Genomic DNA, 26642 nt, shown 5'->3' on the forward strand with positions numbered 1-26642 from the left:
GTTCTCGATGCGATCTCACTTTTCAGCTAGCATTGGTCATATTTACACGCATTCGACGCGTCTCTCCAGTTACTGTGTTTTGGAACTTCTCGGTAAGTTTTTTTCATCATTTGTTTTGCGATACATTCGATCAGTTGTTGAAGCGAATTGCAAATGTTAATATATTCAAATTATTAATTGTCCTATTAGCTTCGAATTTACACATTCACTTGGGCATGAACGTTCGATGTGTTTATGACTACGCGGCCATTTATAAAAAAACGATTTGGGTAGTTGTAAGACAACAAATGTGGGGAGTTGTGAGACACCATTTTTTTCGACGTTTTAACGCATCTTTCATAAGTACCTCGCAATATTCATGCATTGTTTGTATATATATCATGAAATTTTTGGTTAAATTTGAGTTTTTATTGTTTTAAGTTAAGCAGAAACAACTCCATTCATTGCAATGTATGCGATCGAGCTGTGCACCTAAAGTGTGCCAATTTACGAATTTATTATTATACATGTTCTCACTGCAAATCATCAGATTGATGGCATTACATTTTTTATAACAATTGTCTTTTCTTTTTTATTTTTCATCTTAATAAAGAACTAACAACTAAAATAAGTCATTTTTATTGATTTAAACCATGGTGTCTCACAACTCTCCACATTTTTGTATTTTGTATTATATTTTATATGATTATATACAATTTTAATTTTAAGGAAAATTGTAGTTTTGTTAAATAGGCCATACCAATAGCTCCCAGTATTCATTGACTAAAGATTCCATCGTTGACATATGCAGAATATTACGATTTTGAGTAATACGGGTCCAAAAACAAAACCCGTCTCAAAACTCCCCATTCTCCCTTACAAGTTAACAATAATTCTATGTATGTATGTACATATATAACAGTTTTCGCAAAGAGGCTTGGCTTATCAGCCGTTATTTGACTAATCAACAGTTGCTCATCGACACACATACGAACATTTGTACATAAACACAAACGAATGCTAAAATTAACTCCAAGAAAATGTGACAAAAAGTGAAAAAGATAAATCAAGCGTCGACCGGCTTATCTGTCAACAATAAGCGCAGCGAATTCGGCTTTTTGCAAAGGCAGGCGAAATTATAAAAAGCGTCATGCACAGCTGAGAGACCTCAGTTGTTCACGAAGCAGTGTCAATATTGTTGAAAAGTTAATTGTAACCCGTCAGCCGGTACGAGAGTGAATTACCAAATTGCATAAAATAAATTATTATATTTGAATACCTGTGAACATTAAAGTGCTAATATAAAAATTATATCGTAACGAAATGGCGAATCCCAATCAAGCACCCAAATATACACAGGCAAGTAAATACACAGACGTTTTCTAAGCGATTTGAGCTTTCTCACTCCACAATTTATTTCGCAAGTATCAAATTCCAATATATATTGCACAATTTGAATAAACAAATATCTCGAGTAGTCTTAGATTTCTGAATAGATAAGTTTACAATCTATTTCTTTTATTGTATTTATTCGTCTTATCTATTCAAGAGCCGGTAAAGTAAATCAATTGTGACTTATTTAACCGTATCCATGCCATACACACATATTTATATTTATTTGTTTAATTAATAGGGCTTAAGTTGCAAGTTTGTATTTTAATTCCTTGTTGGTTGATGGTTATTGGTGTTGCCGTTATTGGTTTAGGTGTACGATCCCAGTTTGTTTAGCGAAACTGGATGTGCTGTAAACGAGTATTCGTGTTTTCATGCACTTGCTATACATTAGGGTAGTTCATTTGTTTTTGAGATCATAAATTTCTGGTCTCTTAAGGGGACAGATACCTGTGAACGGTCATATTTTCTCTGATTTTCATTCAAATTATTTAAAATGAAGAAGTCAATATTTTTTTTTTTCAAAATTGGCATACAGTTTATTTATACATTAAAATAATATAAACACATTTTTTTTATTTTAATCATTTAAAATGGCGGATGTACACTCAATTCTTCCAAGAAGTTCGCAGCGGGGCTTCTCAATCGGCGGGCATTGTAGCATCGGCGTCAGTGACCTGACTACAAAAAACTAAAATTTTTTTGTTTATTAATGTCATAATTTCTATATAAATTAAAAAAAAAGAAAAAAAAAATTTGCGGAATAAAATGCTTCAAAAAAAAAAATTAATTCTGGGGCGAATTTTCTACTATTTTTGCTTCGAAATAATTATTTTTTCGAAAATTTTCGAATTGGAAATTCACATAGGAAGTAATATCATAAAAAAGATGTGTGCAAAATTTCAGGGAGATCGGTCAATAACTTTTCGAGTTATCGTGTACGCCAATTCGAAAAATATAGTCTTGAGAAAAACGTGTCTAAAGTTTGAATACATGAAAAATTCCTCTCCCAGCGCTGGAACGCAAAGAATAGGGTCGTCATATATATATATAATATAGGGTGGCTCATGTAAAATTTGCTGTTTGAATCGGCTATAAAAAAAAACTAATCAATATTTTTTCAAACTTTTTTTTTATTTTGAAGATTGAACATTGTCATTTATGAATGAAAAATAATATCGTTCAAGTGACTGCAACGATTAGCTTTACAGTAGGCCATTCGATCAACCCAATTTTTAAGCACATTTTCGATTGTTGAGGCTCCAATTTCATGAATGGCAACTTCGATTTCGTGTTTTAAAGCATCAATCGTCTCTGGATGGTTCGCATAGCATTTGTCCTTAACAGCTCCCCACAAAAAATAGTCCAACGGCCTTAAATCACAGCTCCGAGGCGGCCAATTGATATCGGAATTCAAAAACGGTAGCCAAAAGTTCGAGTGTAACTTTGGCAGTGTGACAAGTTGCACCGTCCTGTTGATATCAAATGTCGCCCATGTCACCCTCTTCAATTTTTGGAAACAAAAACTCGGTGAGCATGTCATGGTAACGCTCGCCATTTACTGTAACCGCGGAAGAAGAAGAAGGCTCACCACTTTGGAAATAGGTTTTCAATATTTCCCAAATTTGTTCCAGCGTATAGCGTCCCATTTCGTAAATGTCAAACCTTTAAGTAAATTATGAACACATTTGACATGTCATTTGTGTTACCATTCTCAAAAAAATAGGTGGTTCAAAAAGCAAACGCTATATGGCCCACCCTTTATAAGAAATACTTAAATTTACGTTCCAAAAATTGTTCGACATATTCTTAAAGGATTATATTAACATTTTATTAAAAAAAAAAAAATTCTAAATTTTACAGGTATCTGTCCTCTTAAACTGCAATTATTGATGCCGTACCTTAGCCATAACCGTAGCCATAGCAATCAGCTTTTCTGATCAAACATATGGGCATCACTGTAAACGATTATAGGTGCCGCACCATAAAGTCATAACCGGCACTCGAAGTGCAACCAATTAAAAAGTCTACACATTTAGTTTGGAAAATTACTTTTATACAAATTACTATAATACAAAATTAAAAATTAGTTTACTTTTGCTCGATGTGACCACCAAACGCCTCGCAAGCTGCCGATATGGGACCTGCAGATAATTTGGCCCACTCGCAGTTAGTTGGCTGTTTCGTATGCGAGAAAACTGACAGTTCGTCAAAGGCGATTTGACAATAAATGAGGTGAATGAAATGAAGAACAAATGTTTAAAGTGAGGTTATGCAATAAAAAACTTTAATCATGTTTAGACTTGACTTGGATTAAAAGGAAGAGCAAGCCAATAGTATAAGTAACAAAAATCTATGTTTTATTTATTTTTATATTTATTTAAAAAAACTGGCGACTGAAAAATGTGTGTAGAAAACTCTAAAATTCACTTTAAGCTTTCTAACATCCAATCGACTTTTCTGAAATCCAGTTTACGCTTTCGAAAATTCACTTTATGTTTTCTAATATTCAATTTGCATAATTTTTAACATCCAATCGATTCTTCTGAAATACAATTTACGCTATCTAAAATTCACCTTATGTTTTGCAATGTTCAGTTTACATCATATTTATGCTTTCTAACATCCACGGCGGCCGCCGTAGCCGAATGGGTTGGTGCGTGATAACCATTCAGAATTCACAGAGAGAACGTAGGTTGGAATCTCGGTGAAACACCAAAATTAAGAAAAACTTTTTTCTAATAGCGGTCGCCCCTCGGCAGGCAATGGCAAACCTCCGAGTGTATTTCTGCCGTGGAAAAGCTCCTCATAAAAATATCTGCCGTTCGGAGTCGGCTTGGAACCTCCATTTGTGGAACAACATCAAGACGCACACCACAAATAGGAGGATGAGCTCGGCCAAACACCCAAAAAGGGTGTAAAAGGGGTCGACTATTCTGAAATCCAATTTACCCTTTCTAAAAATGACTTTATGTTTTTTAAAATCCAATTGACTTTTCTGAAATCGATTTTACGCTCTTATGCTATCTAAAATTCACTTTATATTTCTAGTATTTATTTATTTATCAATTGACCTCATTTTTAACATCCCATCGACTCTTCTGAAATCCAATTTAAGCTTTCTAAAATTCGCTTTATGTTTCCTAAAATCCATTTGACTCTTCTGAAATGAAATTTACGCTTTCGAAAATTCTCTTTAAGTTTTCTAACATCCAATCGACTCTTCTGAAATCCAGTTTACGCTTTCGAAAATTCACTTTATGTTTTCTAAATTCCAACTGACTATTCTAAAATCCCATTTACGCTTTCTAACATCCAAGTGAGCCTTTGTAAAATGCACCGGTTGTGACGTAGAAGTGCCCCAGAACAGAAATATAAATAGCAACCCCCGCAGATGCATATGTATAATTTTAAAGCCCCTACGTAATCTAATAAAAACAACAAAGGAACTGTATTTTTTTATGTTTTTTTTTTGTAATCAAATCACGTCAAATTGTGACTTACCTCAACCTCTACAATAGCGGCTTTTAATAGCATAGATAATACAGTTTTTCTTCAAACACACACATATGCATATATGTATGTCATCTAAATTGGCCTACCCGCTGCATCTCGCTAGAAATTTTAACGCCTCGCTGAGGAGATTTGCAACCTTATCGCTAACTCCCACTCATACAAAAGTTCAGTTAACAAATCACTCTGACAATTTTAGATATTTCAAACCATTTCCATATTTATATTTTTTAACTTTTTGCAGCTTTTTATCAACAATGAGTTCGTTGACGCTGTATCTGGCAAAAAGTTTCCAACCATCAATCCCGCAACTGGCAAATTGATAGTCGAAGTTGCCGAAGGTGATAAGGTGAGTGCAAGAGACCATAAAATACTGAATTTACGTTATGTAAATTAATTAATTTAATCAGTAAGTTTGCTCAGCAATGGTGCATTTCATGTAAATAAATAATTTTCTATCTCTGTCTTATCGCGCACAGGCTGATGTAGACTTGGCCGTAACCGCCGCTAAGAAGGCATTCCATAGAAACTCCGAATGGCGCACAATGAGTCCACTGCAACGCACCGAGCTGATGAACAAGTATGTAGGCGCTCGTTTACTACCCAACTCTTGTCCGCTTATAAGCATTTCCTTAATATAATCTTTTCATTTCCCCCTCTCCTGCACCATCACCCATCATACATGCACGCATATAAAGACTGTGCAGCCTCATGGACCGCGACAAGCAGGCATTGGCTAGCCTTGAGACACAAGACAATGGCAAACCATATGCCGAAGCTTTGTTCGATGTGGAAATCTCCATTATGACGCTGAAGTACTATGCCGGCTGGACCGATAAGTATTTCGGTGACACCATACCCGCTAGTGGCTACATTGCAATGACACGCAAGGAGCCAGTCGGTGTGGTAGGTCAAATCATTCCCTGGAATTACCCATTGCTTATGTTGGCCTGGAAGTGGGGACCTGCACTCGCTGTGGGCTGTACGATTGTGATGAAACCAGCCGAGCAGACACCACTCACCGCACTGCATATGGCCGCCTTGACTAAGGAAGCTGGTTTTCCTGCGGGCGTCATCAACATCATAACCGGTTATGGGCCCACTGCTGGTGCGGCAATCTCCAAGCATCACGATGTGCAGAAGGTGGCATTCACTGGCTCCGTTGATATTGGACGCATTGTTATGCAAGCTGCAGCGCAATCGAATTTGAAACGTGTTTCGCTGGAGTTGGGTGGCAAGAGTCCGATTGTGGTGTTTGAAGATGCTGATCGTAAGTTATTGGCCCCAATTGCACACACAAGCACGATTGACTTTATTATACACAAATTATTATTATTTTATTTTTTGCAGTTGACTTGGCCGTGGACATCACACACGAGGCGCTTTTCTCCAATCACGGCCAGAGCTGTTGTGCCGGTAGTCGCACCTATGTGCACGAGAAGATCTACGATAAGTTTGTTGCTAAAGCTACGGCTGCCGCTAAAGCGCGCAAGGTCGGTAATCCATTCGATGAGTCCGTGAAACAGGGTCCACAAATCGATGAAGAAATGATGAGCAAAGTGTTGGGCTATATCGAAAGTGGCAAGAAGCAGGGTGCTAAGTTGCAATGCGGTGGCAAGCGCATCGGCGATGTGGGCTACTTCATCGAGCCGACTGTGTTCTCCGATGTTACCGATGGCATGAAAATTGCACAGGAGGAGGTAAGATTTTGTTGCGCCTGGGCGAGGCTACGACTACTAACAACCCGGTCAACTTCCAGGGCCGTAGAGAGCATATCAGGGCCCCGGGGGGAAATTGCAAAAGCGGGCCCTTTCCAATTATGTCTAATTCATATAAATACGTATAATCTTGAGTCCGGGCCCCTCTGAGAACTCCGGGCCCGGGGTAAAAAGTCCCCGATGCCTCCCCCCCCTCTCGTCGGGCCAGTCAACTTCGATTATTTCTGTGATTTTATCGACATTTTTTTAACATCACTAATACCTGAACGGAATCGACGAAACCAAAATTGCACCATTCACAATTTCAGCGGCCAGGCATGCAATTTCGTCTTGATCAAAGAAAAACTGTAAAATGCACCGAAATTTCTTTTTGTTGACTTTGTCCATTGTTAACACCCTGTAACTCACAACTGAATGCAACAAACCAAAAAAAGTAAAATAATTTTTTTAACTTGAAATGTCAGCTTGACAACGAGCATTAACTTTAAATTATTTGTTCGCTACTTTACGAGGTATCGATCACTGCAGCCATCTAACGAAAAAATAATGAATTTCTATTCCACAAACTAATTTTTCAGTTCTCTAACTGAACTCAATTTGATCTCAAACTTGATAATGGTTGTACGGGTTAGGATAAGGCCTTTGTGCACTGCGACCAGATTGATCTTTTGTGAGCCCTTAAGAGCTTAATTATAATTATTTAGTATGCCGATGAATCGAACCAGCTCGCTAGGAGGGAGCTATTGTTGGTCATCCTCCTCTAGTAGGTACGAGCCAAGTATTCTGTGGCTCCTGTGGCCTAATGCCTTACATTTGGTGATTAAGGTTTCCATAGACTCCTCTTTATCACAACAGAATCTACATGATCTTGTACTAGGTAACCCCCCATTGTGTTAAAGTGTTTATGACAGGCAAAGTGACTTCTACGTGCTCCATAGAGTAATCTAAGGCCCTTTTTATCTAGGGTTAGAGCAGATTTTGCTCTGTTTGCATTAAAATTCAAAAACTTTTCGGAGTGATTAAGGCCGCTTGTGCCTTTCCAGTGTTTCCGGATTTGAGTTTGGATCCATTTTTTTGGTTTCCTGTTTTATATTATTTTTGTTAAAGCCGAAAAATGGGGTTGGTCCAATAAATAGCCCTTCTGTCCCTTTTTCTGGCATAAAAGGCTGCCTTCTCATTTCCTTCGTGACCTCATGTTCTGGTACCCAAATCAGTGAGACCTGACTATGAGTGGCCAATTTGTTGAGTGCATTGTTACATCTCAAACTCAAATGCCTATGAGCAATACTCAACAAATGCGGGAGCGGTCTAAGCTCCTAAGAATATTATCTGTTTTGTGTTTAATATTTAAAACAAAAAATAAATCAGGCATTTGTAATTTATTATTTGACTAATACATTTTCCAACTTTCATTCTTTTGCAGATTTTTGGGCCTGTCATGTCAATTTTTAAATTCACCAACCTCGATGAGATGATTGAGCGTGCTAATGATGTAAAGTACGGCTTGGCGGCTGCCGTGATCACCAACGACATCAATAAGGCGATGAAATATGCCAACAGCGTGGATGCCGGCTCCATTTGGATCAACTGCTACGATGCCGTGCTACCGCAAACACCATTTGGCGGCTACAAACAGTCCGGCATTGGCCGTGAGCTAGGAAAGGAAGGCTTGGATAATTACCTGGAGACCAAAACTATCACGATGAAGTTGAACTAAGCTTCCACCCAATGACAGATTCGCTTTTTTTACACATTTACTTGTATGTATGTATATTTCAATATCATATAATATATTTATGTAATACACGCACACAGTGGTTAAAAATATTGAAATATATTCGTATGAAATTAATAAATAAACATTTTAAATAAAAAATGGGTAAAATTAAATATTACAGAGGTCCACATACGGAATTCTTAGTTTGCTTATTTAAATTATTTTTTTAACAGTTGCATTACACTTAGCATTTAATATCATTCAACGGCACAGGAGAGACAGTGAGAGAGAGTGTGTGAGAGAGAGAGAGAGAGATAGGAAGAGCGGGTGTCTATGTGTGGTCGCTATAGAGAAAATGTATGTAGATAAATTTTGTGCAATTTGCAACTAAAGATTCCTGAGATAAAACATTTTGTTCGCTTCGCACTTCCGCCGCTTCACGCCTCCTTTTTTTTTTTTTTTGTTTTGAGCCTCTAATTTGTCAAATATACAAAAACATAAACAAAACTAAACCACACGCTGCTGCTGCTGCGAACGCGCATATTGCGCTCGCCCAAGTTGTTGCTTGCCGGTGTCGAGCAACGGCATCGCCACTTCGCTCAAATTTGACTTGGCACTTTGAAAATCATCCTCCGACTTGTTGCGTTCATTGCGTGGCAGTAAAAGTGTGGGCGATTGTGCCGCATCCAGCAGCACTTCTGTAAATTCGGGTTCTGGTTTACTCAGACGCCGCGCAAACTTGTTTTCATACAACGACTGCACATCCATCAGTTGGAAATCGATGGCGAAGAAGTAGCGCAGCAGCATTAGGAGGAGCGCCAACAGCCACATGACCAGAGCGAACATGTAGGCGAAGCGAAAGAGATTCAAGTAGACGTCGTGTTTGAATTCGTGCTGTCGGATGAAGGGACGCAGTACAGCGATGGCCTGGCCGCAACTGTTGGAGATAAAACGCACAATAAATAATTTATGAAATAAAAATCAAATATGCGAATCGCGCTTTCGCTGCAAGTGCGTCGTAATCCAGAAAAGCAAAATCTTGAGAAAAATGGATTTAAAGTTTTCCATTTAAAATATCTTTCTAAAAAAAACTAAAAGCACATTGTCATCCATTGGAACGCTGTTAACAGCAATGCATCTTTTACGCGGCGTAAAAGAGGAGTTTGTAGTTACTTCTGCAATTTTTTTATTTTTAACGAATTCTGATGTCCCCGAATCGGGGTCGAACTTTTTAGTTTCTTTTCTATAACTCACTTAAATTAATTTTTTCATTTACATATGTTCTGACTAAATAAATTTCTTAAGAGAAGAAATAGATCTTCTTCTTCTTAATTGGCGCGATAACCGCTTACGCGATTTTGGTCGTGTTTAACAAAGCGCGCCAGTCGTTTCTTTCTTGTGCTAACCGGCGCCAATTGGACACACCAAGTGAAGCCAAGTCCTTCTCCACCTGATCTTTCCAACGCAGAGGAGGCCTTCCTCTTCCTCTGCTACCACCAGCTGGTGCTGCATCGAATACTTTCAAAGCCGGAGCGTTTGTATCCATTCGGACGACATGACCCAGCCAACGAATCCGCTGGATCTTTATTCGCTGCGCTATGTCTATGTCGTCGAAAAGCTCATACAGCTCATCGTTCCATCGTCTGCGATATTCGCCGTTGCCAACGTGCAAAGGTCCATAAATCTTACGCAGAATCTTTCTCTCGAACACTCCAAGCGTCGCTTCATCGGATGTTGTCATCGTCCAAGCTTCTGCGCCATACGTTAGGACGGGCATGATGAGAGTCTTGTAGAGTGTTAGTTTTGTTCGTCGAGAGAGGACTTTACTACTCAGTTGCCTACTTAGTCCAAAATAGCACTTGTTGGCAAGAGAGATTCTACGTTGGATTTCAAGGCTGACATTGTTATCGGTGAAAGAAATAGATATTATTATAAATAAATAAAAATAAAGAAAAAACATAGTCATTTAGCTGATTTTTTCATGTAAAGGCCAAAAATGGTGATATTTTTAAATTGGGTGACATCAGAATTCGTTTTAGAGGTATGGTTCCTTCGGCAAAGTTTCTTATTTTGATCCCTAGAATACGATTTTCACAGAGCAATGAGCGATTTTTAAATCGACCCACTCTAATATATATATATATATATAGATTTATTAGTATTTTTTTTTTTGTTTTTGTATTTTTTTATTTTATATCATTTTTTTTATTTTTATTTATTTTAATATTTTTTGTATTAATATTGTTTTGTTTTAATATTTTTATTTTTTTTTTAACTTACATTTTTTTAATTTAATTTTTTATAATTTTTTTTTATTTTATATTTTTTAATATTTTATTTTGTATTTTTTAATATTTTATTTTGTATTTTTTGGTATTTTTTTTTTTTTTTGTTTTGTATTTTTTTATTATATATCATTTTTTTTTATTTTTATGTTTTTTAATATGTTTTGTTTTAATATTTTTATTTTTTTTTTAACTTAAATTTTTTTTAATTTTATTTTTTATAATTTTTTTTATTTTATGTTTTTTAATATTTTATTTTGTATTTTTTTATTGTTTTTTTAGTATTTTCTTTTTGTTTTTGTATTTTTTTATTTTATATCATTTTTTTTATTTTTATGTTTTTTAATATTTTTTGTTTTAATATTTTTTTTTAATATTTTTTTTTAATATTTTTTAAAATATTTTTCTTTTTTTATATTTTTAACTTGAATTTTTTTTTTTCGTTTTGGATTATGACACTTTTGCGGCAATTGCGCGATATATTTTTATTTACTTACGTAATCGCATCGGGCTTTGTTAAATTTTCCCGCAATCCATTGCATAGATTCTTCAAGTAGGTGCTAGCCAAAATAGCGTAGATGAGCGTACCCAGTGTCATTAGCGAAAATACCAGTATGGAAGGTATGACAATGCGCCAAGGTTTCGGTAGACCCCTACAAAGATAAATATTTATATCGTAAGAGAATTTGAAATTGAGTGAAAAAATTATTTATATAGTAATAAAAGGTCTTCCAAAAGTGCCACCTTGATGTCAGTCGTGATTGATTTCTAGACGGTACCTATTTTATATCATTTTTGACATTTGTCAAGTTGACAGATGTCAAAGTTTTGTCCGATAGGACAAGGCGGTACAATTTTTGAAACTTCTCATGAAAATGGTTGATCTTAAAGAACAACGAGTTGCAAAATTCGTAATTCTTTTGGTGCAAAAGGTTATGTGACAAGTTTTTAAGAAATTGGTTCTGTTAAGATAGAAAATGGACTGATAAGCTAAAAACCCGACGTTTTGTTGAGATGATTACTGCTGTAGCACAGAATTTTGCTGAACAACCTTCAGCATCGATGTCTCGACGTTCTCAACAATTAGTCATTAAAGAATCGACTGTTCGGCGGATTTTACCTGTAAACGACGTGGCTCAAGGTGGGCATTTAAATTATGTAATTTGTCACTTATAATTGGTAAGAGCCGTATTTTGAATAAAAATAGTGAAACCTGATAGAATCTAAATTTTGACGTGTTTCTTATTAAAACAATATCTAGGCGCGCCTTTTGAGAGACCCTTTATTAACATCAAGAAAACTTTCTCAACTGATGATGGGAGAATCCGGCGGAGCTGCTCTGACCCACAGCATCTTGCCGATGTAATAGTCACAAAAGAGAAGGCTGCATGGGCAATCAAATCATTTTCACCTTTCAAATCTCCAGGCCCTGACGGGATCTTACCCAAGACGTGACAGGAAACTCTTGCTAATATTCTCCCATGGCTAATGGAGAAATTTTCAAAGAGTGTCTAAACCTAGGTTATATTCCAAATACCTGGAAACTTGTTAGAATCGTCCACATACCAAGGTAGGTAGAAACGGTAGTCCAATTTTTACCCTACCAAATATTAACGGGCAAAACCTCTCACTCTCAACCAGTGCAAAGTACTTAGGGGTAATTTTGGACTCCAAACTTAGCTGGAAATTAAACATTGAAGAACGGGTAAGGGAGGCAGAAATAGCTTTGTATGCCTGCAAACTTATACTTGGAAAAAGCTGAGGTCTTCAACCTAAGTATACTTTATGGCGGTATAAGGCGGCAATTTTATCATACATCGGTAATTTGATGAAAAACTCTAGAGAGAGATTACAATATCAAATTACTTTGCAGAATACAAAGATCAGCTTGTGCAATAGCGGTCGATGCAATCAGACCTTGTCCTAGGGAGGCTCTCAATACACTGACACATGTTATTCCGGTAGATCTACATATCAAGAAGATGGCGACCATGAGTGCATTTAGTTGAGGTATCTTTTGTGCTAATTGGATCTGGGCTGTGTTGCTCAGATTACACATCCACCACCACTAAAGCATTGACAGACGGCGACATTAAGCCGATTTACCGGAGCAGTTAAATGGACTAAAATTGTAGTGTGACAGACGGTTGCTACGCGGATTAGTGTACTTTGTGAGTGAATTTGTTTATTGGCTAGTTTTGTCAGTAAAAGATGGACCGCAGGCAACAATTGCGGGTATTAGCTGTCCTGATACTAAAAAGTGATTATTTATTTGAAAAAGGCTTGAATTGCAATTTCAAAAACCGCTCCGAAATATCAAAACAATTAATGTATTGAGTATGGTAATAAGTTTCCGTAATCGTAAAAGAGGTGTCCATGGTGATACTATTTTTGTGTTCACTCTAATAATATACTAGTGATTTGAGGTCTCGATCGCAGTAGTTGACAGTCGTTTGAAGCGTAAAGATCCTTTTTTATCTGCCATCAAAAATGTATACGATCGTCCCGAAAAAACAGCAGTTGCGGGAAGTCATGCTTCATTATTACCTTTCACAGAACAGTGGAGCTGAAACGTGTCGTATGTTGATCAATATTTACGGTAATCAATCTCCACAACATACAATTTGTGAAGAGTGGTTTCGTCGCTTCCAAAGGGGCAAGTTCGACGAGAGTGATAAAGTTCGCGAACACCGAAATAATTCGAAGATACTCAACTACAACATATATTGGATGAAGACGCATGACGAACCCTTGATGATATGTCTAAACAGATCAACCGTCGGTAAACGTTTGCACGCGATGGAAATGGTCCAGAAAGCAGGTGCCACATCAATTGAAGGGGAGGGATATCGAGAGACGTTTGGTGACGTGTGAGATGCTTCTTGAAGAAAAGAAAAGGTTTTCTGCATCGCATCATCACTGGCGATGAAAAATGGATCTATTATGATAACCCTTAAAGTCGAAAATGTTGGAACCTGCCAGATAAACCAGTTCTATCGACAGCGAAAAAAATATTCATGCTTCAAAGGTTATATTGTACATCTGGTGGGATCACAAGGGGGTCATCTATTAGGAACTCCTTAAGCCATCTGAAACCATCAGTGGCGATCGTTATCGTCTGCAGCTAATGCATTTGGATTGAGATATCAAAGAAAAGCAACCGAAAGACAAACCAATTTTTCTGCATGACAACGCCAGGTCACACGTTGCTAAATCGGTTCAGAAATATTTAGAGGGCCCACCCGCCGCATTCCTCAGACATTGCACCTTTGGATTACCATAAGTTCCAATAAATGCAGTCAGCCCTTATTGAAGAGCGGTTCAGTTCTTACGAGAGCATCGCAAACTGGCTCAATGAATGGATCAAATGAAAAGAACTCGAATTTTTCATCAGACGAATCCGTATGCTGCCTGAAAGATGAAGCAAAGTTGTAGCTTCCAATGGCACATACTTCACATAATATCAGGTATTTTTTAATTCTTAAAATAATTTGAACTTTGGCTAAGAAAGGACGGAAACTTAATCCTGTAGCCAATAATTTCGAACGTGTTAGGGCACACTAGCATTGCTTCCAGCCTTTCCTGTTCTTATTTTTAAAAGTTTAATTATTTTTCATTCACAATAAATATTAACTATCATTTTTCGGCAGTGTTGTCATCGCAATTCCCCTAATCCGCTCAAATTATGGAAATTAAGTCTAGTAGTTGATCCGGATTAGTTGCATATTATTCCCAAATAATTCGGAATTAAGTCGTTAATCCCGATTAACGCTCACATCTGCCTGATTAAGATTGCAGATTCGATTTCAGCTCGCTTAAATGACTTAAAAAGTCACTTTTCCCCTTCCTCTGCAGCAACCTGGCATAAGCGATTCCGAGTCAAGTTCATTAACACTAACAACGTACGTACGTACGTATGCAAGTATGTACGAGTAACTTCCCTACAAGACAGCTGACGATCATATAAGCGCTCATATTATCATCATCGCTATCCTCATCCATCTACACATTTTTGTTCTAGCCATGGGAAAGTTCTGATAGTTTCCCCTTGTCGGTGTGATATTCTATCTCTCTTTTACCAATAGCAATTTCTTATAACTGAAAAATATATCTACTATGCTCTAAACTACTCATTTTCGTCATCAAAAAGTAATCAGCACAAACTCCTCAATAACTCCTCATTAATAAGTAATCAGGCTGATGAGTTTCGTTAAATTGTTTTATTTAGAAATTATAAAATTTATATTTTTCATTGAGATTCGAACTCATGAATTTTCAATATTTTTTTTTACATTAAAAAACTTGTACACACCAATCGGTGTTTCATCCATTGAGATTCGAACTCACAAATTTTCAAGTCTTAGCCAAGCATCTACTCGCTCGACTATAACAAGTATGGAACAAAGACAGCCAAATCTCACACTAGAACTGTTTTCAGAGCAGCCACATTATTTCGTTAAAATTAATCAACTCTGATGCCTTGGCGTTTAAAGTACAGTAGATATATTTTTCACTTATATAAAATTGCTATTGGTAAAAGAGAGATAGAAGTCACACCGAACAGGGGAAAAGAATATCAAATGAAATATTTGATTTCCCCATTAAAAAATGTTGTATATGCTATTCTGATAATGAGCATGTATTAGAGACTAATAAACTACTTGTAAATGTGTTGGAATTTTTGTCAAAAGTGCTCAGCACTGTCTTGTAGGGTTTTCCCTTTTGCATTGTTACACTCACCAATACTTTTGCACGCCTGATTGAAAGATTAAACACATGGCTGTCCATATTATTGCAAAGATTTCCGACAGAAATGGAAAACTATAAATGAATTGGACGGCGGCGCTTTGACGCCAACGAGTTTTGTGCACATCCAGCATCACTGCAAAAATAAGCAGAAAATTAATTGAAATTTAAAAAGTTAAAAAAATATCGCAAGAAACCAAATACGCGTAAACAGTTCATATAAAATAGATAAACAGCAGCAGTGTAAGAAAAAATTATGTAAACAAAAGCAGTTAATGCCGTAAATATTTACATTCAACTACACGTAATTTGGTGTAAATCGGCCGATATAAAAATAGAAATTCCTAAAACTTCCTGCGAAACACATATGTATGTACTTACTTGTAGAGAGAAATTGGCGATCATGCGTCATATTGAATTTCACTGCTGGCAGTACTGTAGTGGTGACTTCTTCCGACGCCTCGTCCTCGGGTTTCACTTCGACTTCATCCGGGTGAACCACTTGGAAAATGTGATAAGTTTTGCGCACCTTTGGCTGTTTGGTGGTAGCTGAGAGAAGTTATATGTATTTAGATGACATTAAGAACTGCCTAAGGATTGTTTGAATTTTTGTTTTATCAACACTTTACCATTAGCATCCAATGGAGTGGGCGTGGTCTCGTCTTCTTCAATTTCCCCATTGACTACAGCATCACTATAGGTCTCGTTGATTAGCTTATCCAGATCATGAAAGAAAATCTCCTTGGAATGTTCATCCATTTGCGGAAAATCTCTTTCCCGAAATGCCAATTTGGCGCCAAGTATGCCATGATAAAAGTCGCCCGAGATTATATGTATGGTGATGCTCCAAACAATGGAGGTTAAAGCGAGAACTACCATCAGGCATATTACAGCATCTGTAAGGGATAATTGGAAATGATTATTGTATGAAAATAAGTGCAGCTATTAAAAACTATACAAATTTTTGGACTTAATTCCTAAAGCTCAATCTTATCAATAAAAATCTTCATGAATCAGAAGGAAAGTAACCTTAAAGCTTTAGAACGGAAGGACCAATTTGGCGCATTCCTTTTTTTCCGATTAAAAAGGCAAGTTTCATATGGAAAAAAATTGCCCGCCAGGTGCCGCTGGATTCGAGTTATTGCTAAAAATCGTCTTTATGTTCAGATTTGTTTCATATTCGAAATTTGTATTGATTAGGTTAAGTTAAGTTAGCCAGATTACTTGTTTAAAACAAGCCATAAGGCCTATTGTGGTACCTGTAGTTGATTTTTTGCTTAAACCACTCACATCTTTTTATGAAGATAATTAGTCCCTCTAGTAAGACATTTTACAAATTTCCCAGATCTTGAAAGAAATAGTCGCCAAAATATTTGTCATAGCTTCTTTGAAATGCAGGACATTCACAGAGGAAGTGTTGCACCGACTCAGTTTCTTCTTCATCTCCCCAACTCCTGCAAAAGTCATTTTGAGCTACACCCATTCCACTGGCTTTTGAGGTACACCCATTCCATAGTCCAGTGACCCCGTCCTGTGAGGACACTGGTAATTGATATGTAGAAGCAGACATTTTGTTCTTTTCAGATTCAGTTTTGGTCAGAGCGCTTTGGTGGCCTTGCACTTAGTAGTCAGCGACCTCCTTCTATTGGTTTCCGCGTTTACGCTCAAGTCAATCGCAGTGTACAATGCGTTTAGAGAAATCCTCATATTCCCTACCACTCGCTGAAGGTCAAGCTCAGAGCCTTTCCTTGCACACTCATCCGCTCTTTCATTTCCCTTCACTCCAGAGTGGCCGGGAACTTAAGGGGGGGGTAGGGTTTAGCGCTAAAAAAAAACCCTTTTTTTGAATTTTTTACAGAAACATGGCTTAAGATACTTTAATAAAATCAGTTGCATGTTATTGTACATCTTTTCAATAAGTTTTTAAAAAATATTAATAATAAAATATTGACAAATAAGCCCATGACAGAGTTTTTTTGGAGATATGTTTTTCGAGAGGTGCTCTGCGGTGCCAATCGGCATTCGTCGTAGAATCATCTGAAACTAAAAAAGTCGAATTTTTCAGTTAAAGTATGACGTAATGCTCCCCCCTACATTAATAAATTTTTTTTTTTTTTCATTTTTGTAGTTTTGGTGGCAAAAAAACGTAAAACGAGCATTTTTGGCGAAAAATTTCGCCATATTTGTAAGTGAAAAACAACCTTAAAAAAAAAAAATAAAAAAAAACAGTGTAGAGGGGAGGTATTTTTGATTTAGAAAACGTGTGCCAAATTTGAAAAGAATCGGTTGAATAGTTTCGGAGCTGTGATTGGCACCGACTTTTAAGAAGTCGTTTCGGGAAAAACGCGTTTGAAAAAATGACTCTGAGAAATTATCGATGCTCCGCATTCGAGGTAGAGTGCCTACAAAGGCTATAACTTTGAGAGTTCTGCTCCGATCCACTTAAAATTTTGACACAACATTCTTGAAATGATTTACTATAAGATGAGTGAAGAAAAAAAATTTCGATTTTGTGACTCTACCGCCCCCCCCTTAAGAGTGATGTTGTGTTATTAGATAAGCGAGAGCAACCTAATGCGTTCTTTAACACATTTTGAAGAAGAGGGCATCATGAAGAGAAATACTATTGGAATGCACTCAGCCGCTTTCGGTGCACAGACCATTGAAGTGTTCTTCAGGCAGAACTGATGGCAATAACAAAAGCCGCGACACTGGTACTAGTCCGGGAGCCAGGGATCATTTTGACCTCATCATTTCATGCCGACTGATTTTAATACTCACGGCAGACGCCATCCAATGGATGACGAAACCAACCGTCACCTGGTCCAGTAGCGGTGGGTACGTGCGTGAGATGCTGCGAAACGTGTCGAAAAAAAATGTTTAACAACTCATTTAATACCGGCCAAAATATTATGCAACGATTGCTAAAATTTTAAAATCAATACTTAGCAAGACCAACTCTATGAGCCTAGAAAAAAAGAGTTGCTACTTTGTCCGTTTTTTCCAAATCCAGCCATTTGAAGAAGCGTTGTACATAAATTTTTTTTTACTTGATTTTGTTTTGTTTTTAAATGATGAATGTTAATTATTGGCGAATATGTTGCGAGTCAATACAAAAGTTCATCAACTTTTGCTGCTTTTTACCTTGGCCAGTCGTCAACAGCTGCTTAAATTTACTGACCGTGCAGATATGTATATTATGTAAGGCGTTTTTCAATAGGTGCGCTTCAACTTTTTCCGATAGGGAGGGCAAACGACGCAATATTTTTTATTTTCCGCTTGTCATTTGTAAACTTCATTAGTATACATTTCATCATGGAACGCTACACACTTGAGCAACGCTTGCAAATCGTGCAAATTTTTTTTGAAAATAATCGTTCTGTTGCTGCTACTTTAATCCAGATTTTTTCCAAAAAATCATCTTCAGTGATGAAGCTCACTTTTGGCTCAATGGCTTTGTCAACAAGCAAAATATGCGTTACTGGGCAGAAAGCAATCCACACGTGATTCATGAGGCATCGTTGCATCCCGAAAAAATCACTGTTTGGTGCGGTTTACATGCCGGCGGCGTAATTGGCCCATATTTTTTCGTTGACGAGAATGATCGCCACGTTACTGTGAATGGAAATCGATACCGCGACATGATAAACGATTATTTTTGACCGCAATTGAATGGTATGGACTTAGACGACATGTGGTTTCAACAGGACGGGGCCACAAGCCACACAGCACACGCTACAATTGATTTGTTGAAGAGTAAGTTCGATGAGCGCATTATTTCCAGAAATGGACCGGTCGAATGGCCGCCGCGCTCATGAGATTTGACGCCTCTAGACTATTTTTTTTGGGGTTATGTGAAGTCACTGGTCTACAGTAACAAGCCGGCGACGATTTGTGAGCTCAGAGCCAATATTGAACGCGAAATTGCTGGAATTTCGGCCGATTTATGCAAAAGAGTGGTCGAAAATTGGGTTCAACGATTGGACTTCGTAAAACGTGTACGCGGTGGTCATGCAAAAGAAATCGAATTTCCTACTTAAATAAATGTATATGTTCAAACTCGATAATAAAAAAAAAATTAGTTAAAGAAGTCAAACCGTTTGTGTTTTATTCGAAAAAAAAGTTGAAGCGCTCTTACTGAAAAACGCTTTATATGTTTTGCACAATTCTATTCTAAAAGTCTACATGTATGTATGTTCTCCATGTTCTCCCCTAAAAACCCCGCCACACTTGCCGCAATTTGTAGTCAATTTGGGTGCATAAAATAATAAATTTACTTTGTGAATATACAAAATAAAAAAAATATATACAATAGTTTTTTCCTCCTATGCAAGATGCCTGAGCCGCATTTTCCGGTAGCACAAAAATACACACAATGCAATTATTGATTTGATAGCCAAATCACTTTCTTAAAAGCAAACAAATGTATGTATGTATGTATGCATAAATATGTATCATCCCTGCAGGAAAATCTACGCCTTTCGAAATGTTTGCATTCTGCGCCTTTAGCATTCAAGCAGGGATCTATCATATCTACTAGGCAATGTCAATTACCACTGCTTAATAAACGCTCTGCTTCGTCATTAAAAGTAGATACAGCAACATTGGTAGCTATTTCAACTACTTTCCGACTACCTGGACTACATTTGGATGCAATATTCCAAATCTTTCTTCGAATTAAGACTCTCATTAATATTTTGTGTGAATCCACCTAAGCACTTTTCAAGTTTATTGTTCGTCACTTGATGATTCATAGATGGGTTTTATTGCCTGCAATACAATTTCAGCTAAAGGGTCTTTGTGCCTCTATTCATTAATCGTACCTTCGGCTTTGGCTCTCTGCCAATCACACCAACTTTCTTCTCCAGGTGGACAATGAAAATGCTGAGGTTTTTCGTCCGTTGATGATTTATGGTATAATGTCGCCCATATGACATTTTTCATATTTTGCAGTGAGTCAATATTATTTCTAATTGCCAATGTTCTAAAAGCTCGTCTATTAGTTTGGCAGTTAAATTTCCTTTTCCTCCCAAACCAACTCGTTTGAATTGATTCGATGTATTGGAATTTTCCTTCGCAGTCGTTGGTTTCTCTTCTTTCGTGATTGACGTCGATTTTTTACTGCCATTGACGACTTGGCGAAGACGCTTATCCATACGATTTTGGGCATAATCCACGCATTCTTTCTTATTTACTTCGAGGTTTTGATACGGCTGACCATTTGTGATACTAGAAACTATTTTTGTATCACCGTCACCTATGTTATATTCATATTTAACTCCATAGTTTTCTAATGATCTCCAAAACATTTCCACAGCACTATCCGGCTCCATTTCCCCAGAGCTACCTTTGTGATTTGCTGCACAATTTTCGTGATGATTTTCTAACCACGATTCATACTCAGCCGTACCTTTGTGCTTTTCATGAATTTCGCACTCTTTGCAATATCTGCTTTTTACCAAACAGTCGCCAACTTTTCCCAAGAAATAACCAATTAATGTTCTGACTCCGAAAAGCGAAGAAAAGCCTCTCTTCATCCAAGTGCGTTCTCCGGATACAATAATTCCATCCTTAGATATTTCTATTTCATCTTGATTTGCAGATTCTTGAAGTTCTTCTTCAGCAGCAACTTTCATAGATGCTTTAGCAACGGTTGCTGAAGCTTCTTCAATATTTTTCATAATTGAATCAAAGCTTGTTTGTGCGATACATGATGCTGAGTCCATGACACTACAAAAAAGCTGCATTGCCTTCAAACCTTTTCCTCACTGTTGGAAAGTTAGTGTGAAGCGTCGACTTATCTCGTATGCAGTGTTTATCAAAGACGATGAAAAAATACTATTGATATTAGCGTCACACGCTGTACAAAAAACATTTAATTTGAAATGAAATCCACCCAGACTTGCTTTTAAAAATTTAACATTGCCACCACCTGTACGGCAGACCACACGCTCCGAAATAGCTATAAAAACCGCAGTGAACTGTAAAATACAGAATGAGAACGTTGGGTGAAATGAAACCTCATGTAATTGTTTTTGCAGCCGAACTATGTATTGTATTTTGTTTCATTCTCCAGCTGATCTGGCCTCTGAGGAAGCTTCTTCTTTCTAGGACGTGAACATCGTTGACTCTTACTGCCTTTGCGATCTATACAACGACGTTATATTCGTTTTCGAAAATCACAAATAAGACCCACAACTGTTCGCTTCGAATGATCAAAAAGAACCAACCTTTAGTTTCATAAACCTCAGCAAATCGACCCTACACATACTCTCATAGTGTTTTATAGATGTCCCTATAACATACTTTAGAATAAAAAAAGAACAGTCTGTCGGTTCTCCGGTTCCAAAAGTAACGCCCAGCTGCCTCAAACGAAGGACAGCTACCTATGCGCATCAAACTCTCGTCGGGCAGCTACATTTTCTACCATAACTTTGTATCTATGGGGAATTTTTACAATCGACTTCCACTGAAATACGCCTGAAACTACATATAAAGAATAATAATCTGTAAGGAACAACAACGATTTTTTGTAAAAATTATGGGCGTATGTAACCACTTAACCCTAGTCGTACATTCCTCATCTATACACGCGGTTCTCATGCAAAAACACTTAAATAAAATACTTAATGTGGTAATTTTAAAAAAGGTGACCTCGACAAAATATACAAAGTGCAAATATAACTAAGCATGATGAGAGTACGGACAACAATGTATAGTTGGTAACTAATAAAAAGAGAAAAATTTGCGCGATTTGTCCAGCTTCCAAATGGCGTATGGCTAAATCTCCATGTACCAAATGTCAAAAAAACTTGTGTGCTAAATATAAAATTGATCTCTGTGCCTGATGTGCAAAATAAAGTTCAAAACCTATAAAACAGAGCTTTTTTTTAGTCTTAAGGGGGGAGCCTGGTTTATGGGGTCTAAAAATTGCATCTCTTTGCGATTTTTTTTTTTAAGGAAAAAATTAATTTAGCACTGCAAAGTTTAGTCTATCTTTTAATGAACATTTAAAAAGTATAAAAATTTTTTGTACTGGTTAAAATAAGTTGAAAAAAATGTTTAACATAGAAATTAGTAGAGCGCTGCAACGCTGGAGTTTCCAACTGGCGTACAAGATCCAGCTCGTAATTATTATCTAAAGCAAAAAATTCAAATGGATTTCTAATTATCATGATTTTTTATTCTAGATGAACTAAGAAAACTGAGAGAAATTCCAAAATTTCAACTTTTTGGAGGTTTTAAAGAAAAAAAATGCCTTTCTATAAAAAAAAAATTCACTTCAACTTGGTATAAAAATCTTAAAAAATTTTTTGATCTATTTTGTTACTTTAAATAGAAGAGAATTTAATACTGAAGGGAACAAGCTATGATTCATTTCAAAAGGTTCATTAGTTTTTTTCATTCATGTACGCCAATTCAAAGAAATCATAAAAATGAAAAGTCGAAGAAGATAAAGTTTGTACTATAGCTGTCCGGTCACAGCGTAACTACCTAACGCTCGCCTACCTTTGGCTTTGTATCTACGGAAATATTGAGAATTAGGCTCTGTAACTTTGTGTGAATATTCTGAAATATATTAGAAATCGCTTAAAACGAAAAAAAAATTGATTATTTTGACCTTCTAAACCAGGCTCCCCCCTTAAGCATAAAATGTACCCTCAGAAAATTAATTTGATTAATATTTCTTTTTTATTTAACTTTGTTCTTTTTTTATTTAATATTTTTAAAGGCTATGAACGGAAAAATTGAGAAAAATGTAATATGAATAATATATTTTTTTAAGATTAAGAACTCATTAAAATAAATCAACAAGCATTCAAATTCCGAGTTAAAAATTGGCATTTTTATTATTTGGTGTTTAAGTCTGCAATCTGTCTTTACCATCCTAAAAATATGAATGTCCTTCTAGGATTGAAAATAGAGATAAAACTATGATTATAAATATTAAATATTTCATTGCAAAAGGCAGCAGTAGCTAAGACTATCAAACTCAATAATTAGATTTTTTTTATTCTCAAAAGTAAAACGTCCCGATTTTGATAGGTTAGGTTGACATGGCTGGGTGAAAGTCATCACCAAGACCAATTAGTCCTTAGTAATACCAGATGGAGCTAGACGTTTATGGTTCTTTGTAGTAGAAATGATGATAAACCGATGATGAACGGTTCACTAGACAGGGCTAGTTTACTGGGGCGGCAGCCCTTGGTTGGGAAAAAAGCGGAGTCATTCCGGTAACGTAGAACCGGCTGCCATGGGAATGACACCTTGTAATACGTCTGCATCTTTTGCGAATCTAAGTAAGCCCTGAAGCTGTAACGCCGAGAGGCATTCTAACTTCTCATATTGTAGAGCTCCTAAGCATTTTAATCTGGTGCTAGCTAATACAGCGCAAGAGCATTGAGGTGTTCTAGCGCTTCCCTCTTGTCCAGTTCATTACAAAATCTGCAGCTATCTTTGTGTGTAATTCCTATCTTTTATGCGAATCTGTCGGATTTATCTGCATTCTATGCGCACATGATTTTCATGGTTTTGTAAGTGGCTAGATTGCTCCACCTCCTTTCTATCCGTATTTTTATGTCCGCAACGACGTCATTGTATATTGGTATTGTCCCATTAAAGGTTTCAGTATGTAATTTGATAAAAAAAACAATAAAAAAATAGTAGTCGTGGTTAAATATGACCCGTCATTTCGATTATCCTTATCGATTATCTTCACAATTTCCCACAAGGTTCATAGTTGACCGACACATGTTCAATATGTATGCAACAGAGAACTGCACCGGCTCAGTGTAAAACATTCATACGCTTCACTTGAACAAAAAAACAGGCCTTTGCGTTCAAACGATCGAACTTGTTCAAATAAGTTATTGTCATTGTTTATTTCAGCTCAATCAAATCATGTGCTGCGTTTTAGATCTCCGATGTTATCACCAATCATCTTCATAGCAGCCGTTTCGGGTATTTGCTCGTTCGGCTATACATTCATTTCTTTGAGCAAGAATAAAAGGGCTATAGAGCCAAATTGCTTGTAACTAACGATAGCAAAGTAAAAGCAAAATTTTAAAGCAAAAACACTATATTTTCATAATTGTTTTTTTTCTTAAAACTTATAATAAAACACGAAAGAAAATAATGTAAATAAGGAAAACATTGCAATTCATTTTTTCAACGGCTGAAACCAACTATCCTTTCAAATAAAATAAATAATTGGCGTGTACACTTCTGTTAGGTGTTTGGCCGAGCTCCTCCTCCTATTTGTGGTGTGCGTCTTGATGTTGTTCCACAAATGGAGGGTCCTACAGTTTCAAGCCGACTCCGAACGGCAGATATTTTTATGAGGAGCTTTTTCATGGCAGAAATACACTCGGAGGTTTTGCCATTGCCTGCCGAGGGGCGACCGCTATTAGAAAAATGTTTTTTTATTAATTTTGCCTTCACCGAGATTCGAACCAACGACCTCTCTGTGAATTCCGAATGGTAATCACGCACCAACCCATTCGGCTACGGCGGCCGCCGAAACGCAATTTACAGCGTACATTGTACGCCAACGCTCGTTTGCTCGAACATGTGCTAGTTTGATCGTTTGAACGCAAAGGCCGATGCTAATTTCATTCAATGCTGCTTCTTGTTCAATGATTGGATTTGAGCCGAAGACATTAGATCATACGTGTTGACTGAGCTGAACTACGCGTTCGCCTGCATGAGCTGACTGCACTTGACCAAATATTTTGGTTCAATTGACTGAATGTGAGCAAGAAATTTAGCGTATGAACAACTCAAGAAAGCAGTGAGCCATGCAGGTCTCTGGTGTGCAAATACAGACAGAAGTACATATGTACATCTATGCTCCCAATAATAGCAACGCGACATATTGCAATTACAATATTTGTTTTCTATTTAATTTGTTTATGTTGTTCATAAAAATTTACTTAAACTACAACACAAAACCTATCATTGTTGGTCTCCTTGCTGCGGAGATGGGGCTTAAATTGTGGTTAAATTCTCTTCAGGAAATTAACCCAGGCTGCCAGGTATTTGAGAGGGCAGCTCCTGAAGAGAATTCAACCCACCTTGAACTAAGTGGGAAGCTCTGTATGGGGATTGGTTGACCACCCATTCGCGAAACGGCGCGTGTAGTGTTCGTCCAATCATCTATTCGGAGAGTATCGCACCAACACATTCCCAAGCCAAGGTGTGCGTGGAATAGTGTCGAGGACTGAATGCAGTGCAGGGATTTAAAACATGTGCATCGCGAACGGGCTTCTCTCTCGAATACCTGGCCGCCTTCGAGAGTAACTGTGGCCTTAACGCGGTAAGGGGCGCTGCCGCGGAGGACTCCATTACTTTTCCTTTATACTCGTAGGTTGTGTAGCTTGACGCATAGTCAGGCAAAGCAACCGTAAGAATCAAACAACAAAAACCATATAATCTAATGTACCAAACTTTCAAAAGCTCAGCAAATTCTCATCAAAATTTCAAACTTTTTAATCCAGTTTGCAGTGGCTCAAAAATTGCGCTGGTTTTTGAAAACATTTTTTTTACTGTCGGTCTTCTGCATTTGCTACATAGAACAAAATTGCGAGCATTCGTTAAACGAAAGAAAATGCATAACATGGGCACCAAAAAAAATTACCAAAGATCAAACTGACAATTATCAAAAGGCTAACATTGCACTTCACAGATACACAACAGCGGTCGGAAACAAATAGGGTTTAACACCTCGTATCACCCTGGCTTTACAGTACAATAGTTCGGCCTATTTTACTATATTGAATACTTGTGTGGTGGCCATCAACTCAAAAGGCAAGTTATACAAAACTGCGGAATAAGTTCCAAAGAATTGCGTTTGTATGCATCTCCGTTGCTTTAAAGACCACCCCTAATAAAGCGCTCGAGGTGCTAGTCAACTTACCTGGTCTAAATCTGGTAAGAAAACACGTAACCGCCGCTTCAGCGCTTAGACTTAATAGTATGGCACTATGGAAGGCCCGACAGTTCGGCCACACTTCTATACTCCAAACTATGCGTAGTTATAATCAAGAAAATGACTACTCCTACCCTGAACCCGTCTTCGGAACAAGCTTTTCAAGACTAACATCGCGTCAAGAAGAGATTGGCAAACCATGGGGGGGAAATCAATTTTTATATGGATAAATCCAAGCTAGAAAATGAAGTAGGCTATGGAGTTATTTCAATAGAATTAGGATTAAAATTATCTGTACGACTTCCAGACTACTGCAGCACCTACCATAGCCTCTTATCCATCAAGGAGGCAACTGTACAGGGTTT

The 26642-nt window shown here is 37.1% G+C and overlaps 2 protein-coding genes across 16 annotated transcripts in view; one reads left to right on the top strand and one right to left on the bottom strand.

Annotated features, from left to right (window-relative positions):
* The first annotated feature begins 1135 nt into the window (after positions 1-1135).
* On the top strand, positions 1136-8492 carry LOC128855608 (aldehyde dehydrogenase, mitochondrial). Its single transcript, XM_054090641.1, has 6 exons — positions 1136-1338; positions 5129-5233; positions 5364-5464; positions 5583-6154; positions 6235-6584; positions 8026-8492. The coding sequence occupies exons 1-6, from the start codon at positions 1303-1305 to the stop codon at positions 8317-8319; spliced, it is 1458 nt and encodes a 485-aa protein (XP_053946616.1). The 5' UTR covers positions 1136-1302; the 3' UTR covers positions 8320-8492.
* Positions 8493-8746: 254 nt separating this feature from the next.
* The window catches only part of LOC128855610 (uncharacterized), a 99850-nt gene continuing 81954 nt past the window's right edge, over positions 8747-26642 (bottom strand). For all 15 annotated transcript variants that reach the window (XM_054090642.1, XM_054090656.1, XM_054090654.1 and 12 more), the window contains 5 exons: positions 15980-16246; positions 15732-15899; positions 15345-15486; positions 11102-11257; positions 8747-9256 (listed from right to left, as the gene is read on the bottom strand). In XM_054090642.1, coding sequence (XP_053946617.1) covers positions 8827-9256; positions 11102-11257; positions 15345-15486; positions 15732-15899; positions 15980-16246 — 1163 coding nt within the window. In that variant the 3' untranslated portion in view covers positions 8747-8826. The remainder of the gene's footprint in view (positions 9257-11101; positions 11258-15344; positions 15487-15731; positions 15900-15979; positions 16247-26642) is intronic.

This window comes from Anastrepha ludens, chromosome 2 (genome assembly GCF_028408465.1).
Source record: "Anastrepha ludens isolate Willacy chromosome 2, idAnaLude1.1, whole genome shotgun sequence".
NCBI classification, from domain to species: Eukaryota; Metazoa; Arthropoda; class Insecta; order Diptera; family Tephritidae; genus Anastrepha; species Anastrepha ludens.